Source organism: Ammospiza caudacuta, chromosome 8, assembly GCF_027887145.1.
Source record: "Ammospiza caudacuta isolate bAmmCau1 chromosome 8, bAmmCau1.pri, whole genome shotgun sequence".
Classification (NCBI taxonomy): domain Eukaryota; kingdom Metazoa; phylum Chordata; class Aves; order Passeriformes; family Passerellidae; genus Ammospiza; species Ammospiza caudacuta.
In genome coordinates this window covers 29951304-29972619 of record NC_080600.1, presented here as the reverse complement: position 1 = coordinate 29972619, position 21316 = coordinate 29951304, and the positions used below count along the sequence as shown (strand labels likewise).

At 38.6% G+C, this 21316-nt stretch overlaps 1 protein-coding gene across 2 annotated transcripts in view; it reads right to left on the bottom strand.

The window, feature by feature from the left end:
• Window positions 1-3518: 3518 nt before the first annotated feature.
• Window positions 3519-21316, bottom strand: part of PECR (peroxisomal trans-2-enoyl-CoA reductase) — a 40069-nt gene continuing 22271 nt past the window's right edge. Inside the window, exons 1-8 of one of the 2 annotated variants that reach the window (XM_058809366.1) lie at window positions 21133-21250; window positions 17955-18088; window positions 10379-10544; window positions 9634-9715; window positions 7996-8092; window positions 5699-5809; window positions 4969-5080; window positions 3519-4846 (exon numbers count right to left, since the gene is read on the bottom strand). In XM_058809366.1, the coding sequence (XP_058665349.1) occupies window positions 4758-4846; window positions 4969-5080; window positions 5699-5809; window positions 7996-8092; window positions 9634-9715; window positions 10379-10544; window positions 17955-18088; window positions 21133-21250 (909 nt within the window). In that variant the 3' untranslated portion in view covers window positions 3519-4757. Of the gene's footprint in view, window positions 4847-4968; window positions 5081-5698; window positions 5810-7995; window positions 8093-9633; window positions 9716-10378; window positions 10545-17954; window positions 18089-21132; window positions 21251-21316 lie in introns of those variants that run through there. The other variant, XM_058809367.1, reaches the window with a different exon arrangement.

Sequence of the window (21316 nt, the reverse complement as noted above, 5' to 3'; positions counted from 1 at the left end):
CCAGGAACAGCATAAACAACTAAATAAAAACTCTGAGATAAAAAATACCTATCAGCACCAAGGACCAGCACTTATGACACTGGCTCACACTGAACTCAGCCCAAACCCAGGGGCATGGTTCTGGGATCATGTGCCATGCAAAATAAACCTTACAGGAACAGTTGTTGATATGGAAAATAACAGTAAAAAATAGCTGACGGGAGTTGAAATAAAGTATATCAGTTATTTTTATCCATTCAGTTCAAACCCTGTACAGGTGACAGAAGTTGGGAGGTGTGGGGGTGGAAATCATAGAGTAAGCACATCTCAGGATAGTGTACTCAAGCAATTGACTGAAATCTGGCAGAATGGCTCTCCCTGAATTCCAGAATCAATACTCATTGCAATGAGAGGTTCTCACCTCCTACATATACTGCTTCAGGCTAACAAGTGCCTATATTAGTTGACACTGAAGCCACAGCTTCTAAACACGTTAAAAAGGAACAAACCATCCCCTTTTCAGAGGTATACTATCATTCTCCTTTTTCTCCCATGTTTCTTGGCCTCCCCACCACTCCTTCCTATAGATGGCACCGTGTTACCATATTTTGAATGGCATCTAGAAAAGGATAATTTAGTGATTAATTTAATATATATTTAATCAAATGAGGGGTTAACTGACAAAGGAACAAGCTGCTGGAGACAGAGCAGATAACAGAAGTCAAAATGGCTTCTTCTGGGAACTGCAGTAGGGTAAAGCTTGAGATGCCAGGATGTTATAACATGAGCCAGAGTCTTTCCTCACCAGCAGGAGGGCCAACAATCTGTTTATAAGCTTAAATCCAGCTCACATGCATTGAGGAAACAGCAGTATTATTTCAAACCTTTGCTAGTCATGTGTGCTATGATCCTCTGCCTTCCCATGACAGAAGGAAACAAGTGCCTGCATCTCAGTGCTTGCACCCAATCCAAATGCACCATCACTGTAGGGCTGATGAGAAAAGAAAGGAAGAGCAAATATCTTGGGGAGGACAGTCCTAAACCACTGCTGGAAGATTTGTAAAAATGTAATATACACAAAGAGATCTTGGGCAGCAGTACTGATAGGTCTGTCTGCTCCAACCCCATCACTGAAGTTTATGAAGCAACCCATTTACCTTTAGGACTCAGCCATATTCAGTAACCCAGAATGCAGACACTGTTGACTTTACTAATAGCACAATTCCCCTAACATCTGCAGCACTCAGCCATTTAACACAAGGCTGCTATTTGAGATGGCAAGGAGAAACTGGGAGATGCTGATTAGAAGTATATTAAATTACACTATCTTGCAAGAGCACACTTTCTTAAAGATTTAGGGGATATTCTGTGTGACTGTTCAGAAGACTAAACACAGCCATAAATGCTTGAAACAAGCAATGGTTGCCTCATATTTGTTTATTTACACCTTAAAGCAGACAAGGGACCTTACTGCAGAATGACACTGCACAGACTGATCTCCCTTTAGCAAACATGACAACTGTTAATCTTTAAAGAACGAAGATTTTACAACACAGACTTCATTTTACACTAAGTAAACCCACAGAATAATCAGACTTCACTTTATGCTAAATAAATATGAATGAACAATATTCTGCTTAAGAGTACAGAGAGAAAGAGTACCTGTAAAAGGTAAGGCAAGTGCAGTTGACAGAAACTGACAGAAGTTCCCCTTCCCTGAATTACACTGCTGTCACAAATGTGAAGTTCTATGACACATATTCAGATATAACACCAGACAGTGGTGTATTGTAGCCATTGGTAAGCACCTATTAATCCATCAATTGAATATCTGATAAGGGATAGGCAGAATGGGCAGAGGCTTAGCCAGAGGTAAATACTAAAGCAACCAAAAAGAGATTTCTAACAGAACGGTAAATGTACCTGTCATTCTAACGTTCTTCTCTTTGCTTATTACAATTATACAGTGCAGCAAATGTCTACATTTCAGTGTTTGGTCAGTAAATCTTGATTCTTCCTGAGGTTCCTTAGCCCTTTTCTCACAGTTGCTTTCACCTCCCTAGTAAAATAAATCAAATCAAAGTCCTGTTCTCTGAACTCCAGATACCCCAATCTTAAGGTCAAGGATGTTTTTGCTACCACACCCATTTCTTTTAACCTCTCAATGCCCTTTGATCAAGGGCTGTTGGCATAGGAAGAGCATTGCTACAGTTGATATTATCTGCAGCACTACAGCAGAAACCTGAAACAGTATTGATGCCAGCTGACACAACACTGGGTTTCTGCAAGGTGCTGCAAAACTTTTCAAATAATTTTAACCTACATAAAAATGGGCCAAAGAGGCAAGAACAAAATAAAACCTCTGTTCTGAGAATTAGAGAATTCATGTAATCCACGGTGCAAGACGAAAACCACAAAAACAAAGTAACCCCCCCAAAAAATACAAATAAAAACAAAACAAAAAAACCCCAAACAATAAAGGAAAGGTTGTGATTACTGCAAAACCATTGCACCAAGGGAGTTACTATCCTAATACATAAACAATTGTGATAAAAATGTTACTATTATGCACAGTAAGCCTCAGCTCATGAGGTAACCTTAGTATTATTACTGGGGAAAAAAAAAAGGCAAAGAAAAGCAGACAACAGTGATGAGTCCCCTTCTCCTTCCAAGGATGTAGTTTCTATATTTTTAAACTAGATTTTCCCTTAGAGTATTCTGACTATATTCTCCTATTGCACTAAGCTGAGCACGTTATAGCTGCAGAAATGCTGCCATTTCAACTTCTTGCCAGTTAAAAAGAAAAAGCACACACAGCCTCTTCTAAAGAACTAATATACATCATCTTAGTACATCCATTGCTTTGCTGAAGGCTGAAGAAGGCAAGGTCAAATTGTATTCAGCACAAGCAGAAAGGTTTGTTATAGTTTTACTTGTGAAGGAATTTATTAACTGCAGACTGAACCTGTCTCCCACACAGGAGAATGCTCACTTTTCTAATGTTTTCATGATTTCCTGAGGTGAATGATTAATTTCACCATCATTAAATATAAACTTCCCCTCTTTATGAATATTCACACTATAGCATAGTTAAAGAGGAAATTTGCAAGATTAAAAATTGATGATTTCCAAGTTTGTACTCAAATATTTCAGTGAACTTTTCTGGGATATAATAAAAGTAATCAATTCACTTCCATTTCACTTAAAAGCCACAGTGCACATGTACCATAGAAACTCACAGTCAAACATAAAGTAAGTTCCACAAGTCTCAAGCTTATTCATACTTAACCTTCTTTTCCAGAATGATGTTAAGGATGTTGAAACAATGTGTTAAGAACCTAAATAATTTCACTTGAATGCAATGGGCTAGACTTCTAGAGTTAGTTATCTAACTAAGATTTGCAATAACTAAATTATACCTTGGACAAGAGATTTGAAAAAAGCTGGCTTTATCTCTGTACCAGTTTCTCACAGTCACATAAATAACTGTCCAGTTACTAAGAGGATAAAGCAGAAAGAACACACATGATGGCTCAAACTCCTCCCCCACCCAACATTGGTATTTATTTCATTTTCATGAAAGAACAATCTACATGTACCTATAGAAGAACACATATTTTACTGAAAGACACAAAAGTCAAATATCTTTGCAGAGAACAAACAACCATCAGACTCTTACATTCAGTCCAAAATGAAGTATTAAAAGTTCCCTTCTATAGCAGCAACTTGATTCCAGGAATTTCAGTTTTTAGAGCAAACAAACACAGTCATTACATATTTTTTATATTTTCACTAGAGTGAGCAGACATGGGAACATTTGTCTTAAAGTGAATAAAAAATTTACAAATATAGTCTCTTCAAGTCATGTATTACAGGATTTCTGGTTTTTAAATGGCATCTCTGCATTGTTCACAAAAACCACACCTGAAGACAGTAACAAACAAAATTCTGTTAACATTGTAAGACAAGTATGGATGAGAGGTGTTTTAGCTGACAAATTAACAATTCCAAATTTTGTCTTTACTAGTGTAGCATACTGCAGAAAGCACTGCAACATACACCATGGATTTTGCATGTTAAATTGTTGAATCTATACTGCTCTCCATCACTGTACTTAGTATCTTCTTATTTTGTTACCAAATTTAAGTTGCAGCCAGCTTAACTCCATTAATGTCATTATATCTGCAAACAATTCAAAACATTCAAAATATATGCCATATTAGTTTGAAACATTAATAAGAGTATTCCATCTCATTTTTATTTATTTTCAGAGAAATACTTACTCTACTTGGTCTTTAAAACTATTGTTGAACACTTAACAATAGTTGAACACTCAACAATGTGGCTGAACAGAAACAGTGTAGAGCTAACACTGACCCAAGGGTTACTGATGCAACTAACAGTAAAAGATTTAAATTACCTTCTGTGTAAATTCATCAAGGACAGAAGGATTCCTAAACATTCCCTCTTGGCTATCTTCATTGCAAAATAAGTATTCTTTTTATTCACTTCTGGCTGGGATTCTTCATTAATTAATGCCTGTGCAAATGGATAATTTGTCTTCTATATCTTTTCCCTTCCTAAAAAACTGAATGTTTTCAGGGTGAGTGTTTTCAGAGAAGAGATGTACAATGTAAAGCCTTTCAAAAGTTTTAAATATAAACCAACAAAAATCAAGGCACTTAATGTAGTTACATATGAGCAAAATAAATTATTACTGAGAATAATAAGGTCAAATCACAAAGTGATATTATCAGCAAGGGTAAAATCTCTTTCTTTTACAGCTTTGGTTTGAACTTGCCAGAAACAAGCTTTTTCAGCATTTCAGAATTTTTTCCTTCTGGTGGGGAGGGCCATCTGTCATGATCTGAGGAAAACAAATAAAAGAATTTACTTAGTTGATTGAGAAACTAGACATTTTACTTTTGTGTCCTCCCACTGCACAACTTTGACCACTTGAAGGGCATTATTTTGTAGCCCATCTCTTACCAGGTATTTCCAGGCCATGGCCGTACAAACTCTGGCCACCATCCACAACCATGGTTATCCCAGTTATGAATGATGCAGCTGGAGACAGCAGGAAACACACTGCAGGAGAGATCTAACAAAAGAATGGCATTTTAAAATCTTAATTTCAAAATCTCAAATTTTAATCTTTCTTAAACTGCTAGGAATTGTTCATGTCAAAGAAGCTTGTGAAAACTTTTACAAGCAAGATCTAGTAACATTTTCTACTTAGTAACAAAAACTGTAACAGCCTTAAAGCCATCCTTCCAGCCACAAACATCAAGCATTTAACAGAGGAAAACTAGTATGCTGTCACACAGCAGAATCAGATACCAAAAAACAACAAAAATGTTGATCAGTTTATCAAAGATGCACATTCTTGGTGGAAGAGAGCTAAGTGCTTTTAAGATACACTTTTCCCCCCTTAATATTCATTCTTTCAGCCCTTCCTGCTGAAGTTAACTTTTTCAAGAAATAATGTCTGCTATCAAAACACTTCAGCTGTAAGAGGCAGGTGAATTAAATCTTCTGTACAACAGTGACTACTGGTTAAGTCTCTTACTTGGCACAACCACACATTGGTACAAGCTTTCTTCTTTTTAAATATTCCATCACAGCGCAAAATTAAATCTTTTTTGTTCTCCATATAATAAAGTGGCTTCAAAATGAGACAGAGAAGTAGGCATATCAGAAGCATTCTGAAATACATTACCTCCTCAGGAACAGCTGACCTCTTGGCAGGAATCTTTGGTATGCTCTTTAACCACATCATTACACCTTGTTCTCCATAGTTTGCAACAGCAGTTTCTGAAAATACCAGTCCCTATTTAAAACAGCACAGTGACACTTAAGTTCTCTTGCATACATTTAAACTGATCATTCTAAAATTTGAAGTTGTCATTACTGATTTTCTGTGGGACTGAACTATCTAAAGAGCACTTGAATACATGTTTTTGAATGTAATGGCACAGTATCATTTATACAAGAAGGTAATTTGGCTGCTAGCCACATCTCCGTTCAAGCACAATAATTCTGATTATTCTAAATCTCTGCTGTCACTTCAATAACAAAAAATTGGAGCATAAAAAACTCAGCCGCTGCTTTGAAATTACAAGCATTTCATGTTAAATTACAGCAGGAAACTACAAAGCCACAAGAACAAGTTCTCAAAAGTTTCTTGTCATTTGTAGGAGCACTAGACCGATTTATTGTGAATTACAGAAGCAGATTTCAGTCAGAATTCTGACTCTCCCTACTTAGTTGCTCCAGAAGCAGAAAAAGATGACTGTGTTTGCTCTGGTGACCACACAGTCACCAGAGTGACTGGTGAGAAGGAAGTTTTGAGAAGGAAGATAGCAATGTGAACACAGAGTTACATCCACCAGTTAGGAGAGAACTTTTGGGAGTCAAGTTAAGGTAAAATAGCAACATTTGATTTCACCCATGAAGCACATACTAAGATGTTGAAGATACCTGTATAACGTATGTGAAACTTGTATTCAGAATGCACATTTCCCTCTCTATGTATCCATTCCCTACAGGTTACTCTCCTCCCATAAAGCAGTAACAATTTTGTATTGTTACCACAGACCTGATGGGTCCACAAAGGTGACAGAAGTATTATTGTAACTACAACAGGGACTTTTGTTACCAGCATTGTAACAAAGCTAGCAAATACTTCTAAAAGACCCAAAGCCTTGAAGTGTTTGCTTGTCAAAAACATCTTCTGACATGTGCTATAATATCTAATCAGCATGATTCATTAGGTAATTAGCATGCCTGAAAAGTATATTCACATAATAATGCTGTCTTAATTACTTACTTCCCCAAGACTTGATAAATCAGAAAAAGCAGATAAACAGGAAATACAAGTCAGTGCATCTTAACATTTAACATGTCTCCAGATGAATTTGGTCTCACAAAGGTTACATAAAAGCCTTTACCTGAATGATTAACAAACATCTGCCATTAAGCATTCTATGCTATGCCAAACAAAGCAAGCCAGATGTTTTACAATAAGAGGCAAAAAGAATACACAGACATTCTACAAAAACAGTAGCAAGATCTTCCTAAGGATCACTTAAACAAACATGACACTTCACTTATGACACTCACTGTGAGATAAGCTAAATTCTGACTGTAGAAGTAGCTGGACAAAGTTTATGTTTCCTCTTTTAATTTCAAGGGAGTAAATGTGCAAAATAAATTGTGGATAAGAGAAAATGACAACCAATCACACATTCTCAAATGTCAAAGCTAGAGCTTCTACATAACTTTTGTATTTGCAGCACTACAAAACATAGCTGCTCTTTCTATACAGTTATTTAAAACAACTCTACCTGCTGTCTACTTCCTCAGAAATTGGCAGGCATATTTTAGCTGACCCGTATAGTGGTTTCCTGTCTGCATCAATTTGTTACAAAAAAAAACCAAAACATACATATTTACATATGATTTCTCTGAGAGATGGTACACTCCCACTACAGACTCTTTATATGCCTAAAGCTAAACTAACTTAACATGTAGGAGACAAAGTAAAAGGCATTATGTGAGACATTCAGAGATTTTCAAACTAAGTTTGTGAACATAGGTGGAAACCGTCAGCATACCTGAACCTCAAACAGAAAAGGTTTCCTGAACTCAGAAGTAATGTATCCATTACTGAAACACAGAGCATTCAGTAATTTTATGTCAAGGCTTTGTAAGACAGGTCACCAACTCCTACCAGTATTATTTCATTTAGCTATAAAAAAACTAAAAACCTAGCATGCCAAGTCAAGGCAGAAAGCAGAAGCAATTTTATCCCACATCCTCTGACTCATCATCCAAAAGTACAAAACACTGTCAAATGGTCCAAAGAACACACTAAGGGAATTATAAATAAACAAATATATAAATAATCCACAAACAGTTACTGGTAATAAATTTAAAAATCTGCTTTGGTCCAAAAGCTCTAACTATGAACATGTGTAATAGCTGATTTTAGTCAGACCATTTGCCATTACTTACAGGAGCAACACTGTTGATTCTCACTCCACTGTGAGCCCATTCTAAAGCTAAAGTCTTGGTTAGGTTATCCACTGCAGCTCTTGCAGCTCCTGTGTGCCTATGGAGAAAAGAAAGCAAAGGAAGCATCTGTTCCCTTAGCTAGGAGTCTCCAGTGGTAATTCTACTGCAGCCTCATTAGGGAATTCAGAGTGGTTTTCTGTGGCTGGACCAACCATCTGGAAGAGAGAGACTCCCTAGTTTCCAAGTTTGACCATAGCTTCGCTGTTTAAAAAGCCATGCTGTGATTTTCTGTCATTGCTAGAAATATTTAAAATCTCTTCCCCAATGCAACATGGGGTCAGCTACACTCTACTGCAGTAGGAGGCTTATAAAAAGAGAAACAACTGAAGTTCAAACTGTGTAAAAGTACCTGTAGCTTGCACAGGTAAAGCAACACTTGGAAGAACAGCGGTCTGGAAGATTGTTTAAATCTTCTGACAATCATGATTAAAGTAAATCACTATTCAAAAATTACTGTGGGTGGATGGAGATAGAGACATGAGAGTCAGAGTGAACTCCTACGCCTTGCTGCTGTAGGTAACCAGTCTGAAATGATTACAAGCTTGAACAAGTGCAAACAGAATTACTGCAGCAATGAATTGTAGAGAGTTTTAGTCAGAGAAAATGAATAAATTTAGCTGCTTTAGCCTAGCAAAATAGACTAAGAGGAGACAGATACAATAGCTTCTCAGATACAGGGAAAGAATAAGAAAAACTTAAGAAAAACCTAAGATAACTTATTCATATGTTTAGGCCAGAAATAGATAACCTCCAGGCACACTCTGAGAAAACAGGACAACTTTTATATTCAAAATTAATATTAATAACTTTAGGCATGAGTTATGGCTGGACTTGTAAAGGCATATCTTTTTCAACAGTACACTTCTACAAGAAGTTCCAATCAGTTAAATTTGGAAGTCGTTTTGTCTATCCATCTACATGCAAGGGTTGCTTAGGAAAATGTTTTCACCGTTATTCAGAATGAGCTTGTTTTTCCTCTTACTTCAACTCAAACTGAAACATCTTCATCCTATTTGCCATGATAGCTGAACCAGACACCACAGATACCGAAATAACTGTAGCTTCAGCACCACCGTGTGGATCTCTATATTTATTCTGTACTGTGAAGAACAAGCTAGCAAGAAAATATGCTGCTGTTCCTTAAAAATGTTGGTTTTGAAAGCATTCAACCCTGAATGAGGACAAAGATAGATAATGCAACACTTGCTCAAAATATATTTTTATATTTCAACAGAAACTCAATTTCCAAGTAAAAAAAAAAAAAAAAAAAAAAAAAAAAAAAAAAAAAAAAAAAAAAAAACAGACAGCAAAGGGAGCTATTACCAACTAAAGCTTCACTGACAAGTCTTGCTTCATAGTTTCTTACAAACAAGTGGAGAGAGACCAGAGATGCCATCTACTGGATTAATAAGAGATCCCCAGACATACTGCCAAGTGATACTCTTGCTCTCTCTTGACCTAACTACTGTATTTCTCTACTCTGCTGCTACCCAGTACACACCTCTCTGAAGGGTTTAGGAACAGTTAGTATTTCTGGGGGAAAAATATAGGAAAGTATGAAAAGAAAATATATATTACGACATTCCAGGGAAGCCATTTCTCACGGCAGCAGTAATGTTGACAATGGCTCCTCCATGTTCCTGCATCCAGGCATTGTACACTGTATGAAGGAGGAAGATAACCTATAAATATCAGAAGAAATGCATAGAAATGAACTTGCCAACTGGAAACCAAACTTGGAGTTTTAACTGCAATCACACTACACATTTTAGAAGAACAATCTGCTGTTTGTAGCACAGCCTTGCCAATCCAGAGGTGAGGCCATGAGGCAACAGGCACAGTCCAGGTAAGGCTCAAGGATTGTAAAGAAGCACTTGATGGAAATTAATTTCATATTTACATGTAAATTACTTTAATTTCCACATTCCAAATGCTGTTTGAGAATGACACACCATACTTAAATTTAAGCCTAAATTTATATCCCTGAAAAAAGTATTTTCCTATGTTATACACAGTGAATACAGGCCATGAAAGTTAAGTGGTTTTCCTATAGTCCTTTAAATGAGTATCCAAGTCAATTGACTTCCCAAACCTGGCCTTAACTAGAAGATCATACTTGCCTTAAATGTATGTTTGTATTTATGAACAAATGTAATATACCATTTAATGCAAATCTTTGGATGAGATTCAGGAAAACAACTACCCACTGTCAGGTAAGTGCATGAAAAGAAGCAGCTAGGGAAACTTGACATTTCTTATCTTCTGGTATTTCTGTAAAAAGCAAAACCAAATAAACATAAAAAGCTTAATGTTCAGACCTTACCTGCTTTGCAACAATAGAAGGTCCCTGTCAGATTGGTGTCTATCACAGCATTCCAGCCTTTTGCACGGATGGCTTCAGAAGGACTTGCAAACTGGCCCCCTCCATTATTCACCAGGAAGTCAATCTTGCCATGCAGACTCAGTGTAGACTTCACCAAAGCTTCTACCTGAAACAGTATTTGTTAGTGAGGTATGCTGATCAAGGTCTACACCCAGTTTTCTTCTCAGACAGTATTTTCTCCCTCATGCCCTTTTCACAGAAAAAGAGGAGGTCTAGCCTTCAGAGAGGCTGTGAGATTGGTATGACAGGATCAGCCAGCCAAGAAGGACTGGGCTGTATCCATGTTTACTTAGGAAATTTTGCTGGTATAATGCAGGTGCTGCATAAAATAAAAGCACCCAAAAAAGAAGGGGATTTAAGCTGCCAAAGATTTGTGAAATCAAACAGACACAAAAGCCCACTACACACAACCTACTAAGAATCTCCTGATGTTCTTCAAAAGAGTGGGCGTGTTCACATGAGACCTGCAGAGTTCCATATAATGTAGCTACTGTTATTTTTATCTGACCATATACCTAACCATTTTAAACAGAAAACATAACTCATCTGGAGTTTTATCATCCTTATCTAGAAGTTTAATATATTCACTACAGCTCTGACACATGAGTTGGCAATAGCCAGTCTTCTTACACAGAGCAAGAAGGTTAATTACCCTACAGAACATGAAGTCTAAAAAATGCTGGAAATATAAGTTGCTTTCTTTAGCAAAACTATTATTGCAAGATAGTAATAAGAACTCCATAGCAACAACTTAATATTTATCTCAAGAAACAGGAAATGGGACAAAATGATTGTTTCCTGCTCATATCATCAATCATAACTAGAGACCATGCATCAGTTATTCCTACTCAAGCATATATAAAAAGATAACCTAGCATCTGTGGTCAGAGAAAAGCACAGAAAAAAAAATCCCCAAAAGACAGGTGGAGCAATGCTGCCACTCAAACAGATAGGCTGGTTGATATCCTTCCCCAGCCCATTCTCTGTATTGAGTTACAACAGAACATCAGAAACAGAAAAAAGTGCAAGCAATGCATTATCTGTATCTCACAATGAGTGTTACCAACCCAGTCTCAAAAAGGCTGCCTTACTATTTACTTACTAATCTTTTATTTCTAACAGCACAGAATGGTTTTACAGGATAGTACGGATCCTGTAAGGATGCATCTCTCGAAAGAAAAAAACTCTAAGCAAGCAAATAATGACTGAAAAACTAGTGCCTGCTGAGAAAAAATGCCTTCAATACCTAAACCCATTCTTCAAATTCTGAATGTCATCTTATTCCTCACTTATTAGTCACTGCAGGTTGTGGGATGTGAGGAAAAAATGCAGAAAACCAAAACATCTGTGACAGTAGTTCCAAACTCATAGCTTGCAAGAACAGCCATGCCACAAGGACATTCTGGCCTTTACTTCTCTCTTGTTGTGAGCAAAGGAAAGTCATGTCTGGCTAGGCAGCAAAAGTTATGCTTTGCTCAGCAATATCAAACTCTTCTCCCTGTCAGTCTGAGAATCTTACTTTGAATATTATTTTCTGTAAGTCACTGAAATATGGGCTCATTTATGGAACACAAATGGTTTCAGTACAAAGAAGATTTGAACAGACTAAGGCTATTCAGACTGTGGAGAGATGAGAGAGAGAGAGAGAGAGAGAGAAGGAAAAATACTAAGAATGAAAAAAAGAAAAGACTGAAAACAAATTAACAAGAAAAATCCACTGAGAAGAGACATTCAAGCAACTTTTCAACAGCTGGACAAAATGTATGTTATATGTTATAGCATACCAATTCAAAATTATTCATATGGTGCATTTAAGGAACTGTTGTTCCTACATGTTGCACCATATTCTCAGGAAAAAAAAACAAACCCAACAACAACAAACACACATCAGTTCTGCTTTCTGAAAGCCAGGAAAGGCCAGAAGGCTCTCCCGTGACAGCTCAGATGGCTCCAACTGTAGCAATCTTCACAAAGTCTTCTGTGCTGCAGGAAAGTATCACTGCAGTGCTTCTCCCAGTTACACTGTGGTGTAACTGCAGCCAGAAGCACAGGGAGAAGGAAAGTCTGGTACAACACATTTAAATCACAGTGACTACTAAAGAAGATTCTTTTTTATTGCTGTAATTAAAATATCCACTTGGAAGGAACTTATAAAAACTATTAAAAACTCTCTGTGGAAGCAAAGCAAAGCTGCATGAGGTAGAGCTACTAGTTTAAGATATTCTTCTGATAAAGACAGAAAAGAACAAAATCAGGCACTTCAGACATAACCAGAAGATTGGAACACTGCAATAAGGAACTTTTGTGTGTGACTGCAAGTTAAATATATTAGGCAGTAGCCCATACTTACAGACAATTGAGATGAGAGCAGTCACTGACTCAGAGAAAAGGGACAAATGTCCACATGCATTTACAGGTCACCCTGGGTCAGTAAAACACACAGGCAAACAACCCACTACAGAGTTTTAGAGGTTTGTGATTTGGTGGCTAGAACTAAAAGGCATTCTGGCACAGTGGTAACAGGTATTTTTACTGTGTTACTGCTGTGTTATTTAAAAGTACAACAACAGGAATCTCTTATCCACAACTCCCCACCAAGCCACAGCCTTTCACGACAGGCTTCACACAGACAGGCATTAAGTATTTATAAACCAACTAAGCCTGTGCTAATCTATAAAGTTTATTGGAAAAGAAAAGCTACTAGAGAGCTCAGACACAAGGTATGTGCTAAGTAGCACTACTGAGGCTGTCTGAAGTTTTGTTGATGTCCAACTGACAGATTTTACCCTCAGGGTCTGGTCCAGCAGCAGGTTCTGCTGCTGGAGCTCAAGTATGGAAAGGTGACACCATGAACAGAATTCTGAATTGCTGATTTCAAGAACAGCCATGGCCTACAAGAAGTACAAGGATTTATCTTCCTCTTAGCTAGACATGTAAGCTTCTACTTATCCAGGTGCCAGTTAAAGGAATGTTTGTCCACAGAGTATAGCAAAAAGGCTTCACAAGTGTAAGGATTTAAAGAGTATTGCTGCCTGTCTCAAAACACTGTCAAGGCCACAGAAGGAACTTACCATAAGATGATAAGCCACCAAAGCAAGAACTTGAGAGAAGCACAGAAGGGAGGAATTTGCAACAGGAAAGCATTAATTCCAGGCCTAGCAGAGGTAAGATCAGGTCAGAACATCTTGGTTAATGCATCTGGACAAAAGTGCCCACTGTGGCAAACTGTGGGAAAGGAAGCAACTGCTCATACACATCACCCCAAGTTATGGGAATGGCACCTGTGACCACCCCATGGGTACTTGAAGCTTGGCCAGTGTGAAGGTGGTACCCGCAGAAGACTGACAGGACACTGCTGCATCCATGGCTTGGGACCATCATCTGCTCAGTCTCTGTCTCTCTCAGTCTCTCTCCCTCCCCTTAATTCAGACATTCATTCCTCATGTCTTGTCCCTGTCAACAGATTTTGCTGTGGCTCAAAATTCAAGACACAAAAAGAGATAAATAAAGATACATGTGCACACAGAACTGTCTGGTTTGCATCTCAGCAAGAGCAAACTGATCTGCTCTCAACACATTATGAGGCCAGGAAATATGCAAACAATGAAAATCATTTCAGTTTCATAATCACTAAGAAGCAATTTCTATCACTATATACACTGCAAACCACAGGAAAAGAGAACAGGTGCACAACCACTGCTCCAGGATAAAGCCCCATGACACAATATAGAAATATATTCTGATGACAGAATAGAGAAACCTCTGGTCCTCTTATCCCAGAACCTTCCACTCTGCCATTTTTAAAAATAAAACAGGTTTTTTAAATTCTTTACAGACACTCAATGGAAAACTAGTTAAAGCAGCAGCAAACTCATGACAAAAATAAGCCTGACAGGTTATGCAGTGGTTCAAAATCCTCCATCAAGCATGATTATTTCTTGCACATTAAACAAAAAGTAAGCTTTGCTAGAAAGCAAAAGGGCTTCTGAGGATGAAGATTTAGATACTTAAAAATGTGAATTCATTAAGCTATTCCCATGATATTTGCCATCAAGCTTCTGCAATAATTAATTCACTGCACCTTCTTTGCCTCTTCCTAGGCCAGAAAGAGCTCTAACAACCATCCTGGACTACATGATGAGGGATCAACCTTCTAATGCTTGAATTTCACAGATCCAAACCAGAGGCATGAACCGTGTCATCTTCAAAGCAGGTCAGTTACTTTAAGATTTGCAAAAGCAGGCAAAAAATAATCTTCTGGCAATTTGAAAGCACCTTTATCTTTCTTAAATTTTCCCTATTCAAATTCCCTCCCTCCAATTTATAAAATTCAAACCAGGACAAAATGTATAGAGGCCTTTAGAGAAATGCAGAACAATTGATGAAGAAGAAGGGATAAAAAAATGGCATTTTGTAGTAAAAAGAAATGGCTTGATCCTATAGGTGATGAGGGTGGCTTCCTTTGAAACAAAGACTTACTCTTTAAAAGACTTCAGTGAGATGTCAGAGATAATGATATATTAAATGAATTATGTACTTCTTCAGGAAACTTCCTGGGCTTTGAAGCTTGTGATAGATCACTTCTGACATCTAAGGGAGCTTGAACTCCAAAGTTGTTTTTTTTTTTCTTGTTGAAACATTTATAATGTTTTTCTCCTGCACATGTTCTTTGGTACCTGGTATAAGAGCTAAGAAGGAGGATGTTGTGACTCACAGGGAATTCTTGAGGAGGCTGTTCCTCTCTACCTAACAATGTGCTCCTGGGATTTCTGAAGTAAATACTCTTCACTCACACTAAGCTGAAAGCAAACAATGAGTTGTAATGTTGCTAATGAGTAGCACACAGAGCCAACACAGTTGTAACTAGTCCCACTTCTTTCATGAGGGAAACCAAAAGCTGACATGCCCTTCCATCCCCTCTTCCACTGCAACAGGAAGCTCTTCCTGTATTTGTGAAAATACTGAAGTGAGTTATACTACTGTGTTACCTCTACTCAATATTTGCCTCTTAGGCTAGAAAAATCCTTAACAACATCTTCTACTGATTCCTATGACTCCAAGTCCCAGGCACTAAATTTTAAGTTAAGAATGGAGTAGGTTTGGAACATGAATGTACAACACTCTTTGAATCAAAGTAAAAGCCTAAAGGTACTTTTCCTCTAGTTTCCACAAGGCAAGCAAGTGCAAATTAGAAAAAAAAAGTACTTTTCACCACTGCTGCTCTAGGAGACATAATAAATAAGCAACAGTAAGCAGTGGGATGTGGAAAATCTGCCATACACCTCAGTTCGGACTGAGTTTTCAGCAGAGTAAGTTAACAATTGTTAATTGGAGTTTATCTAGTTACAACTTACAAACCAAAGTACCTCACTGTAAGGAAGCACTATCCTCACTACAAATTTGAGAGCTGAAAACATAAATTTCTGGTCCAACAGTAAATTTAGAAATTAGGTAACACCTGGTCAGGATTTAGCAGTCTTTGAGAATTTCAGCATTACCAGAAGAGAACAGAGACAGAGAGGCACAAACTGAAGAACAAGAATGTCAGGATGTCTCCAACCAATAAAATATCTGGTCTTGTAGATGGACATCTGGAATGGAGAAATATTTACCAGGTACACAAATTCTTATGTTAACATGCAACAGAAACTGCATCCCTTGTTCAGATCGTCAGCAAAAGGCTTATGAAATTTTCTTAGTATTTTTTTTCTAAATAGGACTTCAACAGAAATAAGAGCAGTTGCAGAACTGAAGTGAGTCAAACTATAAGACTAAATCAATGACTGAAAAGTTCAAGACATGAGTTTAATCTGCCTTTTTCCTCTGAAGCCAGTCTTCAATAGAAACAGACATGAAATGACAATGGTTGAAGAGAACTTCCACTGATAGGAGACATCCAATAGAAGCTTCACAAATATCATATGAAAAGTTCTAGGAAAGTTCTGGTGTGCCTGTAAATGGGTAAAGTTTAAATTGGAAACAGGACAATTTTATGATAAAACTGCAAGGCAATAGCAAAGACAGAAGTTTCTTCAAGTATCAGTATGGCTACCCATACACAGAACTCTTTACACAGCATTATAAAGAAGGCTTGAAAAGCACCTTCAAAAACTTCCAAAGCCACTTAAGCCTGTTTTGTCAAAGAGGCATTTAGCACACTTAAGAAACAAAGAAGGAATGGCAGTTTAGTGGAGATTACCTCATTTCACCATCCAAGCAAACCCCAAACCATCTTACCTCATTTCACCATCCAAGCAAACCCCAAACCATCTCACAGAACACTGTAGTTCTCACTGATCAATTTCAGACTGATGTAGAAATAAGATTCACCTGCAGAAGGTTATTAAGCATGCCAGAGTGCTCTCTCCAAGAAAGAGACCTGAAGAAAGCTTTTTTCCCTTTTTTCCTCTTTACCTCTTTGCTTTCCTATAGCTTTAATCATGCAAGTTGCCCTCTGACATCTGCCATAACCTATTATGTTGCACTGCTGATGCCAGTAAATACACACCTAAAATTCACTGGTAGGTGAAGTGACATACAGCACAGCCCCAGGGTTCATCTCCTTCAGGAGAGAAAATCTGAGTAGAGCACTATAAATATTTTATGGCACGAACTGTTCCACAAGGGAAGAATTTCAATTTTTATTTGTTTTATGGCTATATTGTAGGATATTTCCAGAATCCTTATAGCTACTGAAGTTCATTAATATTTAGGTTAAGAGAGACTTTGAGAGGTTTAAAAAAACGTAGCAATCAGTGGTTACTGGAGGATTTTCTAGCTGTCTTCAAAAACTTAAAAATCCAACCTGAAGTTGGACTTTTAAATATTTAATTACAGAGATAAAAAAAATTAGGAGGTGCATGCAGACTTCTGAATAACCTGGATTATGTACTTTTGCTCTTGATCTTCCATTTTTTGCAATATGAAGAAAAAATTCAAAAATCAACTTGAATAGTAGCAGATCTTCCATTTTTTTGTAATATGAAGAAAAAATTTAAAAATCAGCTTGAATAGTAACAAAGCTTACAATGAGGCACACCTCAAACTGCAACTAAAATTTCTGACATGGCTAAAATATTATATATCTATGGGGTTTTTGGCTTACTACAAGCCAAACTGACAACGCAGGGCACTTGTGGCAAGTCACAAGCATTCAGATTCATGCTATGCCTTCCTGTTTGAAGGAACTATTCTGAGGTCTCCATCTTCACAAGTTTACACCCCCTCACTTCTGTCACAGCAATGTGACAAAGAATCATGCTAAGTGGGCTCTGCCTGCCTGTAGAACATGCCAGTTCCAAGGCCTGCATCTCCCAGAAATATCTGAAACATACAAGCATGGTCAGAAATATATTTGCCAATATTTACACATGCTTTTTTGCTTAGGTGGCTAACAAATATCTTCCCTGGGGAAGCACACTTTTGAAAAGACCAGAAATCTTTAGAGATCTGAGAACTTATATACACAAAATGCTTTTGATATGTTAAGCCCCAGAACAAGGTCAGTAATCTTTACCTCTTCTTCTTTGCGGATATTGCACTGCATGGGGGTCACTTGGGCAGGACTCACAGAGGCAAATCTGTTATTCAGCTCTTCTGCTGCAGCTTTTAATCGGTCAAATTTACGAGAGGCAATGACAACACTGCAGCCTGTGTGTGGAGACAAAATGAAACATCATTCAGCTAACACAATATTGCTATATTTTTAGTAACATCATGGAGATATCTTGTAGGATGTGCATTTATTAGTCACTGACTAGAAAATACAGTGTTGAAGCTCTTGCAAGAGAGAGAAATACTGATGTCAAATGCTTCTTAGCAACAAGATCCCTCTGTGCCAGAAAAAGAGCAATTAAAAAAAAAAGGCCACAAGATTTCCTCTCCTTCCTGCAGAAGAGAAGATAACCTGTGAGTTGCAGAGTCAGCAAAGCAGCTTTCAGACATCACTTCTGCTGCTTCTGCACACAGCTGCCTCATTTATCAATTAAGTGATTTAAAGATGTTTCAGCAGGTCTTGATTACAAAAAATGCTTGCTCTTAGAACCACAAAAATAATCTTCTTGTACAACTGGTTGTAATTTTGAGTAGCAGTGAGTAAATGTAATGGTCTGGTTTTTAACTCTACAGAGACTGAAGGAAAGGATAATAGCCTCACAAGATTAATCCCTATCTGCAGTCTACAGGCAGTGGGAACAGAGCCCTCCCTGTGGCTCTGCAGAATCCTAGCTGCAGAAAGGAGAGAAAAAAAAAAATCAGGCAGGAGCTCAAGTGCTCCTTTTTTTCAGCATTTGGAGGCAGAAGGATTCATTCTACAGAGAAAAAACAATGCAGGGGCCAAATTTAAGTCAAGCACTCACACTACAACCAGTCTAATTTCTTCTGAGACACCAGTGGACTCAGGACAGCTTTCAGGCTACAGCAATTGCTACTACACAGACTAAACCAAAGGACACCAAATTAATTCCTAGTGCAAATCCAGCAAGCAGTTTCATGTAATGATAAGCAAATGGATAAGCAAATTACTAGCCAAGCAAGCAAGGAGGTCTTGCTGCCAGCTTGCTCCTTCCATCATCTTAGCATTTCAGCAGAAGTAATCTCTTCTTCATATCAGGTCTGCTGCTCATCTGCTTTAATACTTTAATATAAACCATACTCAACCAACCAAAAAAAAGGGAAAAAGTTAATATCTTGCCAGGCGTGGGGTTTTTTCCCCCCACCTCTGCTGCAGAGTGGAATTTGGCCTCTCATGTGATCAAGCAAACACCAGAATCAAATCAAAATAACTAGGGGGAGGAAACAGCAGCAAGCTGTTCATCTGACTCAGACAGTCTTGTGAAACTATATATTAAAATAAATATTAAAAATAGAGGAGTTTAATTCTTCCAGGGGGGAAGCTTTACAACTACATATCCTTAGGAATAGGAGCTTCACCTTTAATTAGTGGCTATCTTAAAACAACACATTATATAAAGACAGTAGTCTCTGAGGTCTCCTGATTTTTTTTTTTTAATTAAGAACTCCAGTCCCTTGCACAACCACCTAACTAAAGCAAAGTTCATAAAATGCCACACACAATTACCAATTAACACAAAATACTGAATCACAGTAGCCCAGTTGTATCTATCAACTTAAGTGCTTATTAATACACACATTGATATAGAATAAGGTTTAGTAAGAGACTATATTTTAGCTAAATGTACTAATTGGGAGAGGGAGAGATTCTAATCACTGGAGAACATTTGGTACATGCTGTGCAAGCTGACAACATAACTTTCTTCACAAAGAATGACTGGACCATTTCCTGATAGGGTCAGGGAAAAGGGCACAAGTTTCCAGATAAAAGGTTTAAATTTGTCCAGAAGGCCTCAAAGGAGACTGGTTATATAAACAATGTATATAACAACTAGCATTATGTGTCAGTGCTCCTATGCCTGTAAGAACCAGTCCCCCTTACCTGAAGTGCAGGGTATACATGGAAATATTTCCTAATCATTATCTTGTCAGGAGTAACCAGAAGGTCTACAGGTAATGAAGGTTATTCAGTCACTCTTAAGCTCTGTATAGCTCTTTCTTAATTTTTTCTCACGTGCTTTGCATAGATTTCTTTTCTATTGTGTTCTATTTAGGCTGTTACGGACACACTTTTGTTATTGTATTTTTCTTGAGAAAAACAGCAAAAATCAAATTAATCACAATTTTAAGGTAACTGGGTAACATCACCAACCAATATTGTGGTGATGCTTAAAAAGTACCTCTTTAAAGCAGCATGTAAGGACACCTGAAAAAAAATACTAATTTCCCCAGTAATACAAAGGTAACAGAACTAATCTTCCATTCAGCTGTACAAAGCAAGTGGAAAGCTGCGGCACAAAGGCCAGGAGAGGGAGAGCTGTCTCCCAGCAGAGCCTTAACAAAGAAAGCTCCTTACTATGCAGTGCAGAGGTGCACATTCCAATAATGCAAACCACGGGAGTGTGACACCGAGAGCTGTAACACCAGCGCTGGCATTCTGAGCGCTGAATCTAATCGTGACAATGAATACCCAAACCCAGGCTGACGCCGATGATCCCTAGCAGAGCTGAAATCTGCAGGAAAGGTGTTGCAAGGTGGATGTAGGAGTCATTCCTACCTCTCCTGGTCTCATATCAGACAGTCAGGGACTGCCTTTCGCTCTAGGTTTTACCACTTCTCTGTATTCAGAGTGGAAAGAAAAGCTACGCTGTGCATCATGAAGATGTTCTTCAATTTCAGGACATTCCTGAAACCGCAGACACTGGGAGAAGCACCACGTCTCTAAGAAGTTACTGTGCGGGCAGCAGTTTAAGGATACTGCTCTGTAAGAATCAATGTTCAACAACCTCGTAAGCCCTCGTAAGTTAAAGCAAGACAAGAACTCATTGAAGGGAGAGTCGGAGAGAAAGGGTCCCGGTTTAACATAACCTCGCTGACCTCTGTGTTTAAACAGCGAGTGTTTTGCGGGACAAAAGGCACAGCCCCACACCAACCTCACTTCGTGCCCCTTGCTGACCCTGTCCCAAAGTCCCACCCACGGGCTCCTGGCACCGTCAGCCCCCGAAAGGCAGCAGAGCCCGGGGGCACTTCCTGACGGCTCCTCGAACTCCATCCGCCCTCCCACCACCCGCCCGGCCCCACTGCCCCACCGGGGCTTCCTGCGGAGCCCGGCCTGCGCCCACCTAGCGCCAGCAGGTCGGCGGCGATGGCCTTGCCGATGCCGGTACCGCCGCCGGTGACAATGGCGACCCGCCCGCGGAACAGCCCCGCCGCCAGCAGCCCGCGCCCCGCCGCCGCCATCTTCCCCCTCCTTCCCTCCCCTCCTGCCCGCCTCAGCCGCGCCCGCCGACTGACGCGCGGCCCCGC